Source organism: Pleurodeles waltl, chromosome 12, assembly GCF_031143425.1.
Source record: "Pleurodeles waltl isolate 20211129_DDA chromosome 12, aPleWal1.hap1.20221129, whole genome shotgun sequence".
Classification (NCBI taxonomy): Eukaryota; Metazoa; Chordata; class Amphibia; order Caudata; family Salamandridae; genus Pleurodeles; species Pleurodeles waltl.
This window is the reverse complement of record NC_090451.1, coordinates 656,509,057-656,529,227: the sequence shown is the minus strand read 5'-3', so window position 1 is coordinate 656,529,227 and position 20,171 is coordinate 656,509,057. Positions and strand designations below refer to the sequence as shown.

At 44.9% G+C, this 20,171-nt stretch overlaps 1 protein-coding gene across 2 annotated transcripts in view; it reads left to right on the top strand.

Annotated features, from left to right (window-relative positions):
• PIP5K1A (phosphatidylinositol-4-phosphate 5-kinase type 1 alpha) overlaps window positions 1-20,171 on the top strand; it is a 93,271-nt gene that overhangs the window by 21,898 nt on the left and 51,202 nt on the right. For both annotated transcript variants that reach the window (XM_069218379.1, XM_069218380.1), the window contains exons 2-6: window positions 6,606-6,640; window positions 10,066-10,158; window positions 13,209-13,339; window positions 15,585-15,702; window positions 17,240-17,392. In XM_069218379.1, coding sequence (XP_069074480.1) covers window positions 6,606-6,640; window positions 10,066-10,158; window positions 13,209-13,339; window positions 15,585-15,702; window positions 17,240-17,392 — 530 coding nt within the window. The remainder of the gene's footprint in view (window positions 1-6,605; window positions 6,641-10,065; window positions 10,159-13,208; window positions 13,340-15,584; window positions 15,703-17,239; window positions 17,393-20,171) is intronic.

Here is a 20,171-nt window from a genome sequence, read left to right as displayed (position 1 = left end):
CATAGCATACTGGAGTACCCCACATGTGCAAGTTATGATATGCTGCTAGCCCTTGGCCAGAACATGCACGGGCTGGGTTTCCCAAAAGTCTAGGTCTAGGCCATTAACACATTGTCCCACCGTGAATAAGTCTAGATTTGCTTTTCTTGTTAAGGAGGACAATTTTTAAAACAAAGCCTTTTTTTAAGTGGCACAGTTGTTGCATTGTAGAAGCATGGTAATATTTTAATTGTTTACTTTATGTATTTGCAACATTTAATTGTTTTAACTGTGCATCAATAAACTTACTTATATGTTAGTGCAACGGACAGTGCTGAGCCACATCTTTTTCATCATGGCAACTCTACAGTGTCTGAAATAACTGGATCTTCTAGGTACCACATTGTTGACAAAATTTCATTATCTTGTCCTTAAGGTTCTAGTGTTAGAAAATCGCAGCTAATAATGTTAGTGCTGTGTGGGAAACATAAGCTTTCAGTATTTGTCCATTACTGGGACCTCTATTGGGAGTATTGTCTCATTGCCTTACTGTGTCAACAAAATCTGGATTCATTACTTTGTTCTGGAATTTGCTGGAAGGATAACTCAGCTTTTGTATGTGTGCCCCATTCCATATTTTGAGGCAAGTTTTTGACTCGTCCGCTCGAGTACTACTTCCCCTATTTGGAACATTTCTAGGAGGATGAAAACCAACTAGAAATCGGTCCTCAAATTGGTCTATAGTTCCAAGGAATCAAATGTAATGAGGTATGCAGTGACGAAATGTAAGCTGTGACAAACATTCTTTAGGTAAAATGGAGGCTGTGACAAACATGTATTGGATAGATCACTGGACGTGCATAGTACAGTTTGTGCATTTTATTTATTCCAAAGTGGCAAACCAGTATCCATCCTCTTAATACATAAGCATTATTTGCATTAAGACACCATCTATAACTGGATATAAAAGATTAATGTTGGACATTATACCGTAAAGCATATTCTGTGCTGTGTATTGCCTGGTCCTTGGGATACAGTGTTTGAATGTGCAATTTCATGAGATTTTTTTATTGCTGAACATGTGTCCAAGTCGTTACCAAATAGCAAATGCCAGTCACCATAATAGTTATCAATTGTGCTTTGGATCCTTGGTGGATGATTATTGGAGTCAAACGGCTGACTTTGATTGTTAGACGATTCAGAGCCCACCAGATGTCCCTGAATGCAGTCCAAGTTGGGTCTTTTAGCCGCTGAATCCTTTTGTTTCTGTTGTGTTCTGAGAATAGTTCAGAGCTATATAACTGCTAAATCCTTTTTCAAACAACCCTTGCCAACAGCCCCAAGTTCTGTGTCCATCTTTTGATAGTGTCCTTGAGGCTCTGACAAACTTCAGTGTTTGGGATGCCTAGCCCTCATATCTCTTTATGCTCTGAAAACGTATTTTCTTATTCTAAGTTCCTTGCACTTTAAAATACATTTTGTAAAGGTTACATCTAGTCTGCAGTTATTGGATTTGGACAATCAATGTGAGTTTCATTTGCATATAATCTCACTAGTGGATGTTATTTTTTACTTCTTGTCTACAGACATCTTTAGGTGTGTGTGTGTGTGTGTGTGTGTATTCAAAGACCTATTATTCTGTACAGTTCAGTCTATTAAGTGGTCTTGACCTCACTGACTTGCTCATATTTGGATGGCTTTCTTGTCTGAGTTTGCTGCTTTTGTATATACAAGAGCTTTCCTTCATGTTCTTGTTTGTTCCACCTCTAAAGCATAGCTTCTTAACATTCATTCTGGTTAAAACTTATATGCTTCCACTGCTGACTTGGGACCACTACTTTTTAGGGTCGAGTCTGCAAGTGCATGTGCTAGTGACTGTGTCTCGCTTACAAGACTCTGTTGTGTACAGTAAAACGATTGGAACCTGCCTGTTGCTTACCATTTGTTGTCCTGCGTAGCACTCTTCTTTACAGTCTTGTAATGCATCACTGCAGGCCTGGCATCATTTCCGTTCCTCTGTGTGGAGCAGGGACCAAGCACTGATTGATTCAACTTAATCAGTGCCCGTCGGCAGTTCCCGACGTGATTGGCGTACTATTTTGTTCTTTTAAACTTCTAGTGACCTGCAAACAGAAGGCTTGTGACTAGCAACAAAGTGCTCACCAGGAAAAACAAAATTGCATTTTTTTTTTTTTTTTTTAATAGCTAACTTTTGCCAATTTGCCTTTTCTCACTTTCCACTCATGTTTTCTTTGTTTTGGAGCCCATGAGAAAAAAAAGAAAAAAATCTGCCTCACTCCATTCTGCACGGTCCAAAACAATCTGGCCCACTGCACTCAATCCAAGACAATCTGTCCCTCTCTAATCCGCCCCACTCCAATCTGTCCGACTCCAGTCTGCCCGACTCCAAAATAGTCTGCCCCCACTCCAGTCCAAAACAGTAAGCCCCACTACCATCCAGTCCATTTTACCCCAGTCCATCCCAATTCACCCCAGTCCAGTCCAGATCGATCCCAGTGAACTCCACCCCCCCCACTCCTTTCCAATCCACCCTAATATAATATGCCCCACTCTAATCTAAAACAATCTGTCCCACTCCAATCCACTTCAGTCTGTCCCACTCCACCCTGCCCCTCTCCAATCCCAAACAACTGACTACAATCCAAACCAATCTGCTCCACTCCACCAATATCCAGTGCACCCCACCCCACAGCAATCCAATTCACCCTAATCCAGTCCAGTCCAGTCCAGTCCGATCCACCCCACTCCCATCCAAATCACCCCACCTTTGTTCATTCCGGTCCATCCAACTCGAGTCCGTCTCACCCAGCTCCGGTCCAGTCTGCCCAGCTCCGGTCCAGTCTGCCCAGCTCTAAACCACCTTAATCTACCCCACTCCAAACCAGTCCACCCTTCTCCAATTAATCTGCCCCGCTCCAGTCCAGACTGGCCCCAGCTCTAGTCCTATGAATGCAATCCACCCCACTCTACGCTAACCCACTCGATCCTACGACACTCTACTCCACTCTACCACACACCAACAAATCCACTCTGACACTCTTAAAATGTCCTTTCCCCCCCCTTCTTAAGTTCCTCCGTTGCTCCACTATGGTGACCTCTCATACTTTCCCTCGCCTAAGTGCTCCTCAGAGGGTTCCAAACCCCTCCTGTCCTGACACTGCTATAGAGCAACATTCCCCCATGCATGATAATGGTATGATGTTGTTCACAGGCCACAAACTGCATTGTATTTCTTACAGCTGCGCATTACAACTTATGTTATTACAGAAATCGGATATTAATTGTGTCGATCACTGAAGTAAGAAAGGCCGAGTCGCCCCAGACTGGACTTAAGTCTGTGGTTTCCAGGTTGCACACTCCTCTCTGAAGCCAGAACACAGACCACCCCCATAGGCACGCGTAAGATGGCATCCTGAATGTCACCAACTCGAGCACAGTTACCAACGACCTTTCACAGTGACTCGTCTCTTGCCGAATTCATGGCTGCGCATTAGACCGTCAAAATTCATTCGCAATGGCTAAGCTATTTTTGGTGGATATTTTTAGTACCTGCATGTGTAGAATATTTCCCTCCCTTTTTGGTTTATTTTCCTTTTATGTATATTTGCAGCAGTAGGCTGCCATATAGAGGAGTGGGGAGACAGTGGGAGAGTTCCCTGCAGGCCAGTGGATCTGAAAGGCATGGACGGCAGAGGGAAAGGCCGGCGCACGTCAGGCGTTGCAGAGGCGTATTTCTCAGACCTAGGCCTACTCCCCCTACAGATGTGAGGGCCTGAAATGCGACTGCCTCGGCCCTGAGTAGGCGCAAGCTTGACGGGAATTCTCACATTTTCCTTCCAGGCCACGCCTCGTATGTGGCAGCCTGGCGGACAGCCTGCCGCTTCTCTCGGGGCTAGACTAGCGGTGAGAGGCAGTCGGAAGCAAGGGGAGCATTCTCCGAGACGTAGACGGTGCTTGATTTTAAGCCCCCTGGACAGGTTGTGGCTGGACTAGCAGCTGCCCGAGATTCTGCAGCAGACATGCCGCTAAGCACCTTGAGCACCTGGACGACCGTCGGGAAGCTAGGTTTAAGAAGCCATTTGTTTAAGGGGTTCCTGCGGCGTTTTCTCAGGAGAGAGAAGAGTGCCTTAGGGAAGGCGGCCTGCCCTCGACAGTGGGAACATTGTTAGCTAGAAACCCGTTTATTGTGTGAACACGGTGAGGTAGGATATAACACTGTGCTTCAGCCATCAATAGAATTGCGAAGGTGTTCAGTGATGATTTGTTACAGGGCACCCAGCATACAGGGTAAAAGGAGTGTCTATTTCTGAAAGGTTTTTTTAGCAATGGCGTCTTTGTTGTTGTATAGATACATTACATCCAACTTATGTAAATTGAGGCAGACATCTTATGCCTCCCCTCGCATTTCCCCTCTGGCGAATATCCATTCCCTTGGTCGCCTCCACAGAGCATTACATGGATCATTGCTTGGCTGAGTTTTCCATCCCATATTTCCTAACTAATGTAATAAGCTCTGCCAGTTGATACTGCAGATCAGCTGAAATACATTTGGTATTGGGACTTTAAATATGCCAGGTCCTTCCTCTGGGATTCGCTGCCATGAATCCAAGGCTTGAAACTGCCTTTCTTAAGGTGGGTAGGTCTCTAAAAACCCACATATTCAACAGACATACTGTTAGCCAGTCTCCCTTATGCTGGTCCTTTTGATTCGCCTGACCTGTACCCGGCCTGCTGGTTAGATGCCTAAAAGCAGCTGCTGTCCACACCTCAAGTCACATGACTCTTCCAGAAGGCGTTATCATCTATAATGGCATGTGGGGGATAATGGATTCTGTCAGGTAACCACATTCCACTGGTGACTGCCAACCGTCAGTCTTGAAGTGATCATTCTGCCTTCTATGTATCGGAGTCCGTGCTTCGAGACTGCCATATGGTGGTTTGTAGTGCTTTGCAAAAGAACAAGGAAATTATGTTGAGGTGTTTTATTATTCAGCAACACTACAAACGACCTTTACCCAAATGTTCAGTGAGACAAGATCTATTCTTTCTTAATTAAATTTAATTGAAGTAACATTTGAAGATTCATTATTACAATCTCCGAAGCATTATTATTTTGTCCACTTCGATGTTGCTTCGAGCTACGCTCTTTGAGGAGGAAACGTAGAAATTATCCCTCCATCTCCTGCCTTATTGAGTGGCATTTCAGCCTTGAGTCAGGCTCCAGAAGCCTGCCTGTTACTGAGGAGTGAATTATGTGTATAGGGCACATTCCCGCTTGTTGTGTCTTCCTGAAGGACAGGGTTTTAGTAACTGGCAAGTGATAAATGTGCCACTCTTTTCTTGGGAATCAATTATATACCTGTACAGTACGGTAGCCTTTTCTTGCTGCCATGACCATGCCAGCCTCCTCGCAATCAGCACAGTTGACTTTCATTGAGTGCCGCAATCCTGGGGTATCACCTATGCTACCCCATCAGCCTCTCATGCCACAGTTACACATGTTCTCTTTGAACGCCAATTTTTTCAGTTTTTCTCTCCCAACCTGGTAGTGAAGGAGGCACAGTGAGAAAGTCCTACTTCCGTTAACGACCCTGTAAATTCCATCATTCAGAACAATGCGAACTTATACTTTATATTAGGAAAAAACATGCCTAAGCCAGTCTTCAAACGAGAGCCGTGATGCTGATGTGGCGAGTTTTGTTTCTTTGGGTTCTTTGATGCCTGTGTGTGAAAACGGTGAGGTCACTACCTCCCAAAAGGCTTGCTCAGTTGATGTGGTGAATTCAGAATCTCAGGCAAAGGGAGAACAAGGGCAGGAAGACCCCTCTTGGCATGTCTTCGTATTGTGTAGTGCGAGTCGGCGGCCATGTCTACTGTCTGTATACTTTTACTGCTCACGTTGAAAAAATAAAACCATAAAATTAAAGCCAGGCCATCGTGGTGACGAGAATAAGCAAGAGAACAGACAAGGATACGGTGTTCCATATGGGAACTGGGTATATGTATGAAAAACACAGGATTCCAAAAAGAGCCGACGTGTCCCTTAGCGCATTGTTTGATTTTTGGACGTCTGTACATGATCACCTGAAATCATTAAGATGGTCTTAAAGTTCTCCATTGGTAGCCTTCTCTCTTCATTTTGACATGCAGGAGGGGTCACTTTAGCGGTACTATCCACAGTGCTGGGTGTATGTAGGAATGTTGTGTTACTTAGCGTTTCTGCTGCATGCAGCTGCAGTTTGTGTAGCATGGTAGCACTCCAAAGTGTCCTCAGTGGTGGATCCGGGTGTTTGGATGGCCGATGCGGTGTGCGTCCTATGGGGGTAAGGGTTGTGTGTAACCCCTGAGGTCATGGCACCTGGGTTAATTGGGTTGAAACGAGATTGCTGGTGACAGTAGCTGTGTCTGGCCAGTACCTTCTGAAACTTAGGGGACTGCTGCAGTTTCCTTTTCTGGGTATATGCTTCAGTGTTTTGAGTGTGTACGAAGCTTTCATAATTGATTAACAGCCATTAAGAACCTAACGCTTAGAGGCTTTTGTGTTAGAAAATGTGAAACATTTAGTAATTTGTGTCATGGTCCTTACACTTTTGTTCTTCTTTCAGGCCCAGGCACCTTCAAGAAGAGCCTGACAGCTGAGGTAAGCAACAGATATAAAAATGTGAGGTTGATGCTTTTTACGGTCGAGTGCAAAGTTCGTTGTTCTAGCTCTACGGGCTTGTATCCACGCCCATGTCAAGCCCATCACTTTGGTTGGTTCGTGGGCTTGACTTTTACAATTCGCTTCATTGCATTAGTGAAAGGCATGCATACGTCCTGCCTTTTCCGGTGTTTAGCCTGCCTCAAGTGCACCAGCCAACTACTGAAAACATGCGAGGCTCCTGTTTCCAGCAAGGCTTCTGGACTACTTAGTTACGTGGATATTTGCACTTTTGTCGAATACATGGATATTTGCACTTTTGCCAGTACGTTTCACTGTGAGCGAAGGTCTGTTTCCTTTTGTGTGTTTGCTCGCTTATATGAAATTGCTTTACTTCTCAGTTCATGTGGCAAGAAAAGTCTGGTTAGGAGTTTACAAAGCTAATGGCTTTAACTCAAGTAAACGTGAGACTCCTAGCATTGCAAATGCTTGTTTTATGATGTGTCCTAAAGATAGAGGAATTGTAGATTACAAGCCAAGGCACCAGTAGTACTGTGTGGTGGGTGGTGGCATTGAACCCCTTTTGATTGCATCCTGTTCAATTTATATTCCAGCACGTGATTGTAGGGTCTCTTCCTGACAGGAACAGCATCTTATTTTTTCCCAATAGCCTAACGGATTAAGGCCTTTTGGAGTTTTGTATTTGTCCTGCATGTGTGTTTTTTAATATCCGACAAAGCTTATACCATTAAGTTTCTAAGTTCCCTTTGTGTTTTGTTCATTATGCCGGTTTACCTGTTTTCGCCTTGTTTAATGTTGCTTATGTATGCAGCCTTGTGGCAGCCACAGTTTTTTTCTCAACACTGCATACCTACACCGGAACAAGGCAGTCGTAGGGCTTGGCAGTGGCTGAGACAGATTTAAGCTGGAATGGGGCGGGAATGGTTAGTGTGTTTTCTGTTTGGTGGACCACAACGCTAAGTGCCTGCTTGTGGACTTCTGGTGGGGTCCAGTTTGAGTCCCCTGGAGATCTGTTATGTCTAGACTTTTTGTGTTTATCTTCACGTAGAAAAATAGATGTTAGCCTCACGTTTCCGATGGGAGATGAACAGCTGCAACATGTTTTGTTACTGTGTAGGTCATGGTGGTCTAGATTGTACACCTATAAAATATAGACCTGTTCGGGCCAGACCAGGCCTTTTGCTACATATGGGTGATGCCGGACAACCTCCTAGGACTACTGGCAGAATGGTGTAAAATTGCTGCTAACATTTTTAAATACGGCCCCCATTGCCAAGAGATGGGCAGTGGGGCAAAATGCAGCCAAATACAACTTTTCCGAGGGTCGCACTGCTTTTGCACCACCCCTGAGCCACAGTAATCAAGTCCACTTTACTGGGCCTCACTCCCTGGGGGGCATTGGAGGCCAGAGTCTTAGCTGGGCGTCCACCAGCGAGAGTGTACACCCTCACAGGCTTCACATACAAAAGGGTTGCACCACGGGAGTGACTGGTGCTGTTACCCACCCACCCCATATTTCTCGTTAACCTAGGACCGAACTCTCGCTCCCCACCCCACAGCACTCCATGCAGGACAAAAGGGAAGGGAGGAGGATATTTCAACTCTTGCCACCCTCCTGAACCCTTTGTTCCTCCAAAAATGACCTCATAGCATGTGTGGTGTTGGGCAAGAATGAGTTAAGCATGACTCCCTCAAGTGTGCGGCCTCTACTGACTAGCAGTCTGGTATAACTGACCGGATGTATTGTTGGGTGGTACTAGGATAGAGTGGGTCACCTGGTATTGATAGAATGTCTAGTTGTGAGCATTTCACAGGGTGAAATTGATAAAAGCTCTCTATCACTTTGAATGTGGAGCGCAAAATGAACCAAATAATGCAGCGTTTCTAAGTAAAATAAGCTAATAAACTGCGGCCAACCAATAAGTGCTGTCTGTATTATTGGGATCTGGGGGGCGACCTGGTTAGGGGTACCAACGCTAAGCCGTCTGGTAATGAGAACAGATTTACCTTCCTTCTCGTGACAATAGCTGTGAAAACCAAAAGCCTTCTCTTTCTTTTGGGGATTTAAGAGAGCTCTATTACGTGCCCGCAAAGAAAACCATATTCGCTCATTGCTAAACTTAATTAGGTTACTACTGCTCTTGTGCGGAGCCTGTGATGGGATTGCTAGATGGATTTAATAACTTTGTTGGGGGAGTATATGGCTCTTGGCATTTAATCTGCAAACGTTGGTTAGTTTCGAGACAGTGGGCGGAAGGATGTAAGGACTCGGTTGTTTGCAGCATGAATGAGCTGGCAAAGATGCAAGGTGTTTTGTGTCGCCAGACGCCGAGATGAAACAAGGTGAGGTATTGTTCACCGAGTAAGCGGATCTGGTTTGAAGTACCAAACAGGCGATCTGTCACTGGAGCCCTGTGTGAGCCCTGGAGGGAATCTGCCTTCAGAACTTATTCACCAGATCAGTAAAAGAGAGACAGTGGTGTCCTTTGTTTCCTTGCATCTTCTACAGGAGCTGTAAGGATCCCACACCTTTATTACACCCTTCCCCCTCCACCTTCCTGCCGATGTGAGGCTCTTCTATAGAGTAACAAACCCATGGCCGTGTTCCTTCATCATCAAGGGGAGGGCACTGTTTCAACAAGCCTCTCACTGCCATCCAGCGTCGGTCTGGATCCATGCCACATTTTTGGGATATCCGCAGTTGATAAATTTGCATACAAAATATCTGAAAGCACATCCTAAACAAAAGGGGAGGTAATCCAGAAAGTCTGGAATGGATCATTCCCTTAACCCGAAACCACCCATGCTGGTGAATTATGTTCCCAGATAATGTATCTCATAATATTGAGCCGCCATCAACTACATTCTTTAAATTCAAACGTTAAGTTGAATAGTGACAAAATCGATTAGGCCTCCTCCCCTTTATCTCTCTCGCTTTTTATTATTATTTTTATTTTACGAAACGCTTTCATGAGGATAATCGACTTCTCCTAAAACCCACAGCAATTTGGTTTATAATCAAAACCCACAAGTTTATACTCTTTGCTAGACAAATTACGGGCTAAGAGGCCAAGAACAGGCGAACATTGCATTATGAAAATACATGTAACATAGCATATCAACCAGCTGTGAAATTGTGTTTTTCCCTCATCAGTTAGTGAAATCAACCCAGTGGTCTCAGTACTGCGCAGTGCGTTTGAAAATACTTTCTGCCGTGACCACACACAGGCAGTGCTGGCTTGGTTCCCCCCTTCACAGGATGCTAAGGCAGGCTTCGGCCCTGTTCTCTATCCCACAGTTTCTTGGCACTGTATTTTAATTGCACCAGCTTTACCCTGCTGGGCGACCGGGCTTCCGCCTCACTGGTGAGATGGTTAAAGTGTGTTTTTTTCTCCCTGCTGTAGATGTCTAGTTCATCGGGGCCGAGCAACACGTTGTCCATGAAGAAACTCGGCCACCGGGGAGTGGACTCTACTGGCGAAACTACCTACAAAAAGGTGAGCTGCGCGAGTGCACGTGACGAGGGTAATTTAGGAATAAAGTGCGCCATCAGTACCCATTCACCTGCGGCTGGCTGCGTTTGGAAAAGGCGCTTTCCTCATATGTGCAGGCCGCGGGCACGATCCTTTGTGGACCAAAAATCAACCCACCCCGGTGTTGGTGAGAAAGACGCAGCTGCACAGTCGGGCCTTTCATAAGCGCCTGCCTTTTAGACCTTCTAAGGGGGGAGCGGGGGGATGCTGAAGAGGTCAAGCAAGGGCGCAAACACTTTCTAGGGGGTCGTAAACAAGAGGTTGAGACCTCGGACCTCCCACAGCACAAAAGGATGTTCGCGTCCCCTGAAGCAGCGGGGAGGGGGGGGGGGGGGGTGTTTAGAGAGCTGACCGGGTCTCCATGGGGTCTTGGTGACATTCAGGGAGGGGGGCAGCAGCTGTGGTTATTACCAGGGAAAGATGGGAGGGCAGAATGGAGTGTGTAGAGTGACCAGCAGTGTTTGGGGGCTGTACTAAGTGTTGTGGGTTACATGCGCGGCATCAGCTGTCTCATTTCGGGTGGTCTGACAGGCAAGGCTTGGTGACATGGCTCAAGCATGCTTCGGTGAAAGCACAAGGCGTTGGTGTAGGGCTGAACACAGGCATCTGGGCACAAGCATGCCTCAATGAAAGTTTAGGGCCGGGTGCGCTCCACTACGAGGCAAGGTGGATTGTAGAAGGTGGCCACAGACACATCCATTCTGCTGGACATGGTGTCTGTTCTGTTGTGATGCTCTTCGGGTTCAGGCACCATCCACACCAGGCATTGAATGAGTGACAAATCTGGCACTGTATATACTAATGGTTATTGCAATGTGTCTATATTAATTGCACCTTGTATTATTTTCAAGTTGATGTATGTTTACAATTTTTTTTATAATATATTGTTTGTGGTGCACACAATTTGCATGAACTCCAATACTTTATAGTATAGTATTTAATATGGTGTAGAATGTAAATGAAACTGTTTCTTTCAACAGGTTTGAACCCACAAATTGCACACACGGGTTCTCAACCTGATCTCTGCTTCTTTCTACCTACCTTCTGCCTCTCATCTATATACAAGTTACTCTAAAGATCTCTGTCTTAAAGCTCTTTTGAAACCATAACAATATTAATTCAGCCAGTAATTGTGCCTCATGTAGCCTCTCTAATAATCACATCAAAGGAAACAAGCCCCCACAAAGCATGCACGCTAAGCCCAATAATTTACTGACTCGCTAATTAGGGGGGGGGGCGTGTGTGTGTGTGTGTGTGTGTGTGTGTGTTACAAAGCATTGGTGAGGGCTGAACACAGGCACCTCAGCACAAGCATGCTCCAATGAAATTACAAGGCCTTGGTGAGGGTTGAACACAGGCACCTGAGCACAAGCATGCCTCAATGAAAGTACAAGGCATTGGTGAGGGCTGAACACAGGCACCTCAGCACAAGCATACCTCAGTGACAGCACAAGGCATTGGTGTAGGGCTGAACACAACATCTAAACAAAACATCAGTCCGGTTCACCTTTTGTCCGCGAATATGCACGTACAGACAGAAGGTGAACCGGGCTGATGTTTTTTTATTGATCTTTGCATACCTCTCTTTAATTTGTTTTCCGCCTGAGAAACTAGGACCCTAAAAGTATAAGTTGCAACCAATTCAATCGGTCCTCTTAACAGCAGAGTTATTGGCCCGCATCGTTTAGATACTTTCGAAACTTGGATTTCTTTCTCAGTTTTCAGGAGCGGATGATCCTTGAGTTAAAGCCAGAAATAAACTGCGCTTTGGCAGCAGCTTAATGAATACATCGGCATGACTTTGAAGTTCTCCAATTTCATTTGCCTCTTACTGAGACCTATTTGGCAATTTTGATACAAGTTTTTCAAAATAGGCTGTACTTCTTTGTCCCATAGTCCTGAAGAGGCCCATAATTAGAACAGGCTGAAATGCGTCCACCCTTTTACCAAGGGAGGGGTTGTCAGAAATACCAATTTATACCTACAAGGATTGCTTATGATGTACATCTCTCTTTAAATACAAACGATAGCAGCCACTATATTAAGATGTTAATATGATGCAACCACCTCCCATGTGGATTATCACGCAAAATATTAATAACCACATTTTGATAAAGTAGGAGGACGATTGAAGTACTATTTCTTTGTTTATGTGTAATTTGATAAGTTTATGTATATAGATAGTGTATGATTTTTGTTGTGAATCAATGTTACAGGTTGATTTGGGCTGTTTTATCGTCTTAAAAAGCATATGAAAAGAATTGTACAAATGAACTGTTGTTACAGTGATTGATTTATAGTTTCACCTGATGATTAGTATTATTTCCTACTATCGTACCATTTTTTCCTTATGTCTTAATTTACCCAGGTCTAGTAGGGTTACCAGGGTAGACCCCTATCTTTTCTTGTACTCCGTGAAGGTACAATGCATTGGTGTAGTGCTGAACACAGGCACCTGAGTACAAGCATACCTCAGGGACAGCACAAGGCATTGGTGTAGGGCTGAACACAAGTATCTGAGCGCAAACATGCTTCAGTGAACGTGCAAGGCATTGGTGTAGGGCTGAACACAGGCACCTCAGCACAAGCATGCCTCAATGAAAGTACAAGACATTGGTGAGGGCTGAACACAGGCACCTCAGCACAAGCATGCTCCAATGAAATTACAAGGCCTTGGTGAGGGTTGAACACAGGCACCTGAGCACAAGCATGCGTCAGTGAAAGTACAAGGCATTTTAACTATTGTAGGTCCTTCTGGTATAATCAGGGCTATACTTATGTGCACTGGCACACTTTATAAAGCTTGTATCTCACATTTATCTTAAATTATTTTTTTCAGGTTATGTTCAGTGGCAGACCTCAAATATCTGGTGTGCACTTATTGGGCCTTGTTAGAGACTGCAGATAAACAAATTTGGTTTTATAAACCAGATGATGTGCCTTGTGGGTGGTCGTGTAAGTAGTTACTTCGTTGTGTGTTGATTCCTAACTAACATTTTGTTTTCCTTCTACAGACTACGTCCTCTGCCTTAAAAGGTGCCATTCAGCTGGGAATTACTCACACTGTGGGCAGCCTAAGTACCAAGCCAGAACGCGATGTTCTCATGCAGGATTTCTATGTCGTGGAAAGCATTTTCTTCCCAGGGTAGGAATCCTGTTTTTTTTTTTTTTTTTTTTTTAAATTCCTTTTCTTGTTTTTCTGTGTATATTTGATTTGAGCATCTGATATGCTACTCAGAAAGTGAAAACACTTTGCCTAGGTTCACTTGTGTTGTGATCCCATCAGTCATGTCGGTTGTGCTCACAAAACAGTGGTATGTTTAGAGCCAAGTTGAAATTGCGCAAAATCAACACCTGTTTTGAACGAGCATTGGCAAAGCCAATAGGTCTTTCCGATCTGATAGCTGTTGGCTTTGTCAATATCTTTTAGCCGCATTGTACACCAGCACTGCTGACAGAAAAAAAAAAATGCTTTTTTCATAGCGCTGTAATGTAGCACAGCACTATTTTTTCATAACTTAAAGCCATGCAACGTGGTTAGAAGTTATGGGAAAAGTGCTATGACACCGGGGGTGGAGGGGAGTTACGCAACATGTAAGGGAGGCGTGATAAGAGGTAAAGATGCACGAACAACAGTGGTAGTGGGCAGGGATAAAGCAGCACAACCAACTGGGGCATCAAGGATAAACCAGCACAACAAACAGGTGGGTGAGGGAAGGGATAAAGAAACACGAATAATAATATAAAGAAACACAAATAATGGGTAGGTGGTGGGTGAATGAGGACATTTGAAGAACAATAAAGAAACAGGAACAAAAATAAAAGAAACACAAATAACATAAAGAAACAAAAACAAAATGCGTGTCAGCAGGGGGAAATAAAGAAACTTGGATGACGGAAACCGTACCGAAATCACAGCGCGATCAGCGGAGGGACACTAAATAAAGTGAATAAAATGATAAGCAATGGGCAGGCTGCAGCCCCTTATTGTGCCCAAAAAGGTTTCGCAAGCAAGAGCACATTCGTGCATGCTGCTGAAGCAGTTTCGACCCTAAAAAAGGGGTGAAAAAACATCACAGCCAGCTTGAAACAGTTACTGAAAAGGTAATCCTCAAACATGCAAAGCAGCAGTTTCCAGTAAAAAAAAAAGCAGGGAACACAAGGATTGGTTAGGGCCTTGTACCGTATTCAGAGATTGTGTGATACTGTAGCAAGTTAAGCTTAGTGTTCTTAATGCTGAAAGCGAGATGTGAGTGTTCAGGCTGTGCAGAAATGTGTGGTGGTACTGGGAAAATTAAAGTGGCAGAATTAGGGTTGTAAGATAAAAGTGTTGAAGATAAACACCTGTTTTCAAAGCTGTGTGCTACCTGCCATTTAGAGCCTTGCTGCTGAATGTCCTAGCAGGCTTCCCTTAGTGTGGGTGTGCCAGGCGTTTATTTTACCAGCTTCATGGATCCTTTGAAACAGTGGTTCTATGTAAGCATTAGATTGGTCTGTTCCATAAAGTGGAGTAGCAAATCTGTATTGGTTTCAGAAACATTCCAGACACCTCCACTCATCAGGACTCATACTTGCCACATGCCACGCATACGGAAAACCAAATTCAGCGAAAAAGCCCTCTCCTACACTGCTCCTAAAGCATGGCATTAGAGCCTCCTCTCACTTTCGCAAGAAGCTGAAGACGTGGCTTTTCAAGTAGCCCACTATAGGCCAGAGGTTTGGCTGGACTCACACTTGCCCTCCTGGGGTATAGTGCGCTGTACACATTCGCCTAACATAACACAATGCATACTATATTTACTTAAATTTCTGTTAAACTTCCATACAGCTTTTCCTACTTGCCAGTTCTTTTGCATTCACTTTGTTTTATCTGTAATGTGAAACAAGTTCTTAAAACTGTTGACCTCATCAAAGGTACTTCTCACAACCTGTTAATGCATAATTGTGTTTAGCACAGACCGCACCCAAATTGGAGGTTTAAAAGGTTGCACTGTGGTCGTTACAGACTGGAAGACCAACATTGCAGTGTATTAGCAGTATTAAATTAACTGATGTTCGAGGAGTTTTCTGTGTTTAATTCTGAAAATGAGCAGTTCTGAAACGGATTCCTTAGTCAAGAGGGGGGGGGGGGGTTCTAATCCCAGGCTCCATTGATTGTGGCAGCATTTTGTTTCTTTGTAAGTGAGATTAGATATAAAAGATATTACAGTATCTGTTCTAGAGCTGGGTCTGCACTGTAGCTGTGTTGAGGTTGTAATTGCAGTGAATCAGTAACCTTGTTGTACGGGGACACATTGAAGGTTGTGCTGTAGAGTCATTTAAACTGTGGGGAGCAAGGCGTTTTTGTGACACAAATGTAACTGTCTCCCCCAACACTGCCGTTACTGCAGAGAAGGAAGCAACCTGACCCCAGCCCATCACTACAATGACTTTCGATTCAAAACCTATGCTCCTGTGGCCTTCCGCTACTTCAGAGAACTCTTCGGAATCCGACCAGATGATTATCTGGTAAGCAACAATTCTAGATGTGTTGAGCATACAGTAACTGCATGTCTTATAAAGAAAAAAACACTGAAACGAGGCCGGAAATCCTATAGCCCGATGCCCAGGACATATTGTTTTGTATCAAGGACAACAAGTTTTCATATTTATTTTGTCCTTGGGACAAGTAGCCCCCATCCCCTGCAGTACAAACCCTTAGGCAGTTAGTTTACAGTATGGCAATATGGAGCAGGGAAGGGAACTATCTGCAGTTGAGGTAATATTTATGTCCAGATGTTAATGTTGTTCGAACTTATATTTGTTTCGTTAATGCAAAACCGTTATTATTAGGGTGAGCACTCTATTTTTGTACAAGCAAATATGCATGTGTAGATTTGCTTGTGTGAAAATTTGTTGAGCGTTTACAAGTTCACTTTCCCTCCAACCACTTTTTTTTACCAACCCTGGTAGAAGTTTTACTTCTACCCTTAAAGCAGCAAATTTCCATTCTTTTTCAGTATGGGAAAAAATTACAGAAATGCAGGTGAAAACCCTTAAAACATGCAAGTTAGTAGGTTTCCACAGACTCGAAAGGGCATTCCAGCCACAGAACTCTTGCTTACTCCTTCCTCTAGTCTCACTATGTAGATATGTGGAACGTTGGAAAAATAAAGAAACTGCAAGTATTCAAGTCGTACTATAGTATTAGTCCTGGCATAATCAGACAGGCTATTATCAGAGCTCTTATATAATGCGATTGCTGCCCTAATTTGTGGCCTCAACACATGACATGTAGATGTTTTTTTACAGGACAGGTAGATTTATGCGCAAACCTGTCCCCTGGACAAGTAGACACTTCAATAAATTTCACACCCCTGCTGAAAGGCCTATTTCGTAGGAGCAGTTCTTGAATAGTGATGAAAAACATCAATGACCAAAACTGAGTTGTATTGAGTTATCCACTTGCATTACCTCCTGCCCATGCTCTCTTCTAGAACTCTGAGCATTGGCTCATAAGGGGCGCAAGGCCACTGTCTTAACTGTATTTATTATAAGAAACCTTCACCTGAAAATTCGTAAAGTATCTTTTGTGTGGGTTTTTTAAAGTATATATTTTTTATCATAGCAGCATCTGCAATGTTTAACAGATGTTTCCACTCCTTCGCCATGAAAACTTTCTCTTCTTAAAGGAAGGAAGCATCTTCTTTGCCTCTTTCAAAAGAGTGTTTGTCTACTGGGTCTTGTGGGCAGTGTTTTCTTCTTTAGGAACCTGTGATTGTCTTTCAGGAAAGTGCAGGTTTAAGTTTTTGTCCTAAATTACATTACAAATAACATCTGATATCGGTAGGAGTTTAATCACTAATGCAAGATCTTCATAGTGTGTCTCATAGGAGCATTCTTCCTTGATCTCATCTACCTGTATTTTCATACGACTTGGTGTTCAGCGACAGTGTAGTATGAGGTGACAAATTTGTCATTCTGATTTCTCCTTGCAATTTTCAATAGGCAGTATTAATTGATATTAGCAACTGTGAATGTGACTGCATGTCTTTTTTCATTTCAGTATTCCCTGTGTAACGAACCCCTGATAGAGCTATCAAATTCGGGGGCCAGTGGGTCTCTCTTCTATGTGTCCGGTGACGATGAGTTCATCATTAAGACTGTCCAGCACAAAGAAGCAGAATTTCTGCAGAAGCTGCTTCCTGGTTACTATATGGTAAGTACATTAGAATTTTTTTTATTTTATTTTATTATTTTTTTTATTATAAAGTTGATGGGTTTGTCCTGTTCAGTTGTGCGGCTATGCTCCCCATGTGACTGCAGAAGTGCTTTCAAGTAGGTTTCAACAACTCTTTAATGGCAGCTCTCTACTTAGGATAGCAGTTGTTTGTACATCATGAATCTGCTCAGGGAACAGAATTTCTGCCTAGTCTTGTCAGTCCCACTCGACTCCCTCCACTTACTCTCTCTCTTAGCCCCCACCATCAGGGCAACCCGCTGCTGCTATTCCCTATCTGGTTTTTCTTTCCATCTACTGCTCCTGAATGTGTTTCACTTTGATTGTCTCTTCTCAGTGTTGTTTTTGTGATGCCTAAGAATTTAGGTATGTTTTTTTATAGGATGGATAATGGTTAAATGGTTAAAACATATTTTCTGATGGATACAACTACCTGTGGATTCCTCACCTAATGAATACTCCCATTGCGCCAGCATTCGACAGAAATCTTCTTCCTAGCGTCTGCACGTCGACGAGGACGTCACAGTTGCCCACGCGACACCGTCTGACGTCATACAGGCAATAAGAGGTCCTCGCCGACGTCGGTTCCCTTTTTTCCATGCCATTCGAAACGGTTATCTTCGAGGGAGCTACTGTTGCTGTTCGATGGTTACAGTGTGTTTTTTGGATCTATTTTTTCTTTGAGATTACAATGTCGCAAAGAAAGTCCGGATTCAAGCCCTGCCGTGAGTTTGGGGGCAAAATGTCGGTAACGGACCCACATTCTGACTGCTTGTGGTGTCTTAGTTCCGATCATGATGTTGACAAGTGCGATTCTTGTCAACATATGAATCCTAAGGCCCTGAAAGAGCGCGAGGTCAAGCTTTTTATGGCGAAGTCGAAAAAGAAGGAAAAGAGACATCATCGAAAAGCCTCGTCACCGAAGTCTCATCGGCGTCATCAGGACTCCCGGCGTCGTCGAGAATCACGGCGCCGGTCGAGTAGGGAGAGGTCTCGGTCGAGGTCACCATCAACTCAACGTCGGAAGACTTGGGAAGTCCGTCCCACTGTCACTCCCCAGCCGTCGACGCCGTTGCCTTCTCCAGCTTCACCGACTTCGCCTGTGTCATCGGGCCAACCACCTTCAGTGTTTGAGGTTCCGCAGCCTCAGATGTTTTCTCCGTCTTTGCAGACGTCGAGGTCGGTGTCGCCTTCGAACCAGGCACCCCAGTACCCGGCTTTCCCGGCCCCTGGAGCTGATAGTACCACATTTTTAAATGCAATGTTTTCCATCTTCCAACAGATGGCTCCAGGTGGTGGACCGGCTGGTCCTTCGGGCCCTTTGGCCTTCAACATGGGTGCTCCGGCTCTGCTTCGACCAGCACCCTTTATGCCCTTTCTCCCCCTGGGGAACGTGGGCTCGGCGCCGGTTTCGGCTTCGGTGGCTCCTGAGACGACGGCTCCGACGGCTTCGATGTTTCAGCCAGTGACGCCGTCTAGACCTCCTATGACTCAGAGGAAGTCTTCACTCCATCCGGTTCCTCGTTCGGCGCCGAAGAGGCCTACGGCACCTGTAGACCCGGCGTCGGGCGGATCTGAGGATCGGCGTCATTCTTTGATGTCCGCTGACGCCATGTCGACGCCGAGAATAGAGGAGAGGCTGCACTCGAGGAGGCTTGCTCTCCGCCTCCTTGAAGAGCAGGAGAACCAGAGACCAAACCTGGAGGAAGGAGAGATTGAGGACTCTTGTGAGGGTCTCCATGGGCTGGACACTGCTAGTGGCCTAGATACCTCCCCCGAAGGGGACTTGTCATCTCCTGGGGAGTACACAAAAGAGGCGGCCACTTTTCATTCTGTTATCAAGAAGGCAGCTGGCTTCCTGGACCTCCCTTTGCCGGTGACTGAAGCCAAGCAGAATTTGTTGACAGAGGTGTTGCATCCTGCCTCTACATCGGCAGAACCACTTTTGCCATTCAATGAAGCGCTACTGGACCCTATAATGGAAGTCTGGAAGAAGCCGGTGTCTTCTTCAGCTGTCAATAGATCTGTGGCTAGGAGGTATCGGGTTGCACCGGCTGACCCAGGTTTTCTTACCAGGCATCCAACACCTGAAAGCTTGGTGGTCCAGGCTTCCTGCTCGGCAAGGTCTGCTCCTGGGTCTTTTCCAGCTGTGCCCTCGGATAGAGACTCCAAGAAGATGGACATAGCATCCAAAAAGGTGTTCTCTTCATGTAGCATGGCATTGAAGTCCACCAATGCTACATGTATTTTAGGAAGGTACATTTATGCCCTGATGGACGAAATTGCATCAACGCATACGGAGGTTCCTCAGGGACTATTAAGTCTGGTATCGGACGATCAGGCAGCTGCAACTCAGGTTATCCAATCTGGGTTGGATACAACTGATTCGGTTGCTAGGGCAATGGGCACTGCTGTAGTTACGAGGAGGCAGGCCTGGCTCCGTAACTCAGGATTTTCCTCTGATGTGCAGTCGACCCTACTGGACCTTCCATTTGATGGTGACAAGCTGTTTGGTGCCAAGGCGGATTTGGCCTTAGAAAGGTTCAAAGAGAGTAGGGCCACGGCCAAGTCGCTGGGCTTGCAAGCCACTTTGTCTACTTCCTGCAGATTTTTTAGGAGATTTCGTGGATTTGGTGGTGGTTCCTCTTCCTCCTCCTTTCGAGGGAAATTCCAGCCACCCACCTCTGTTCTCTCCTATAGATCTTTCAGAGGGAGGGGTAGGGTCCGTACCAGGGGAGCAACTCGGCAGCACTCTGCC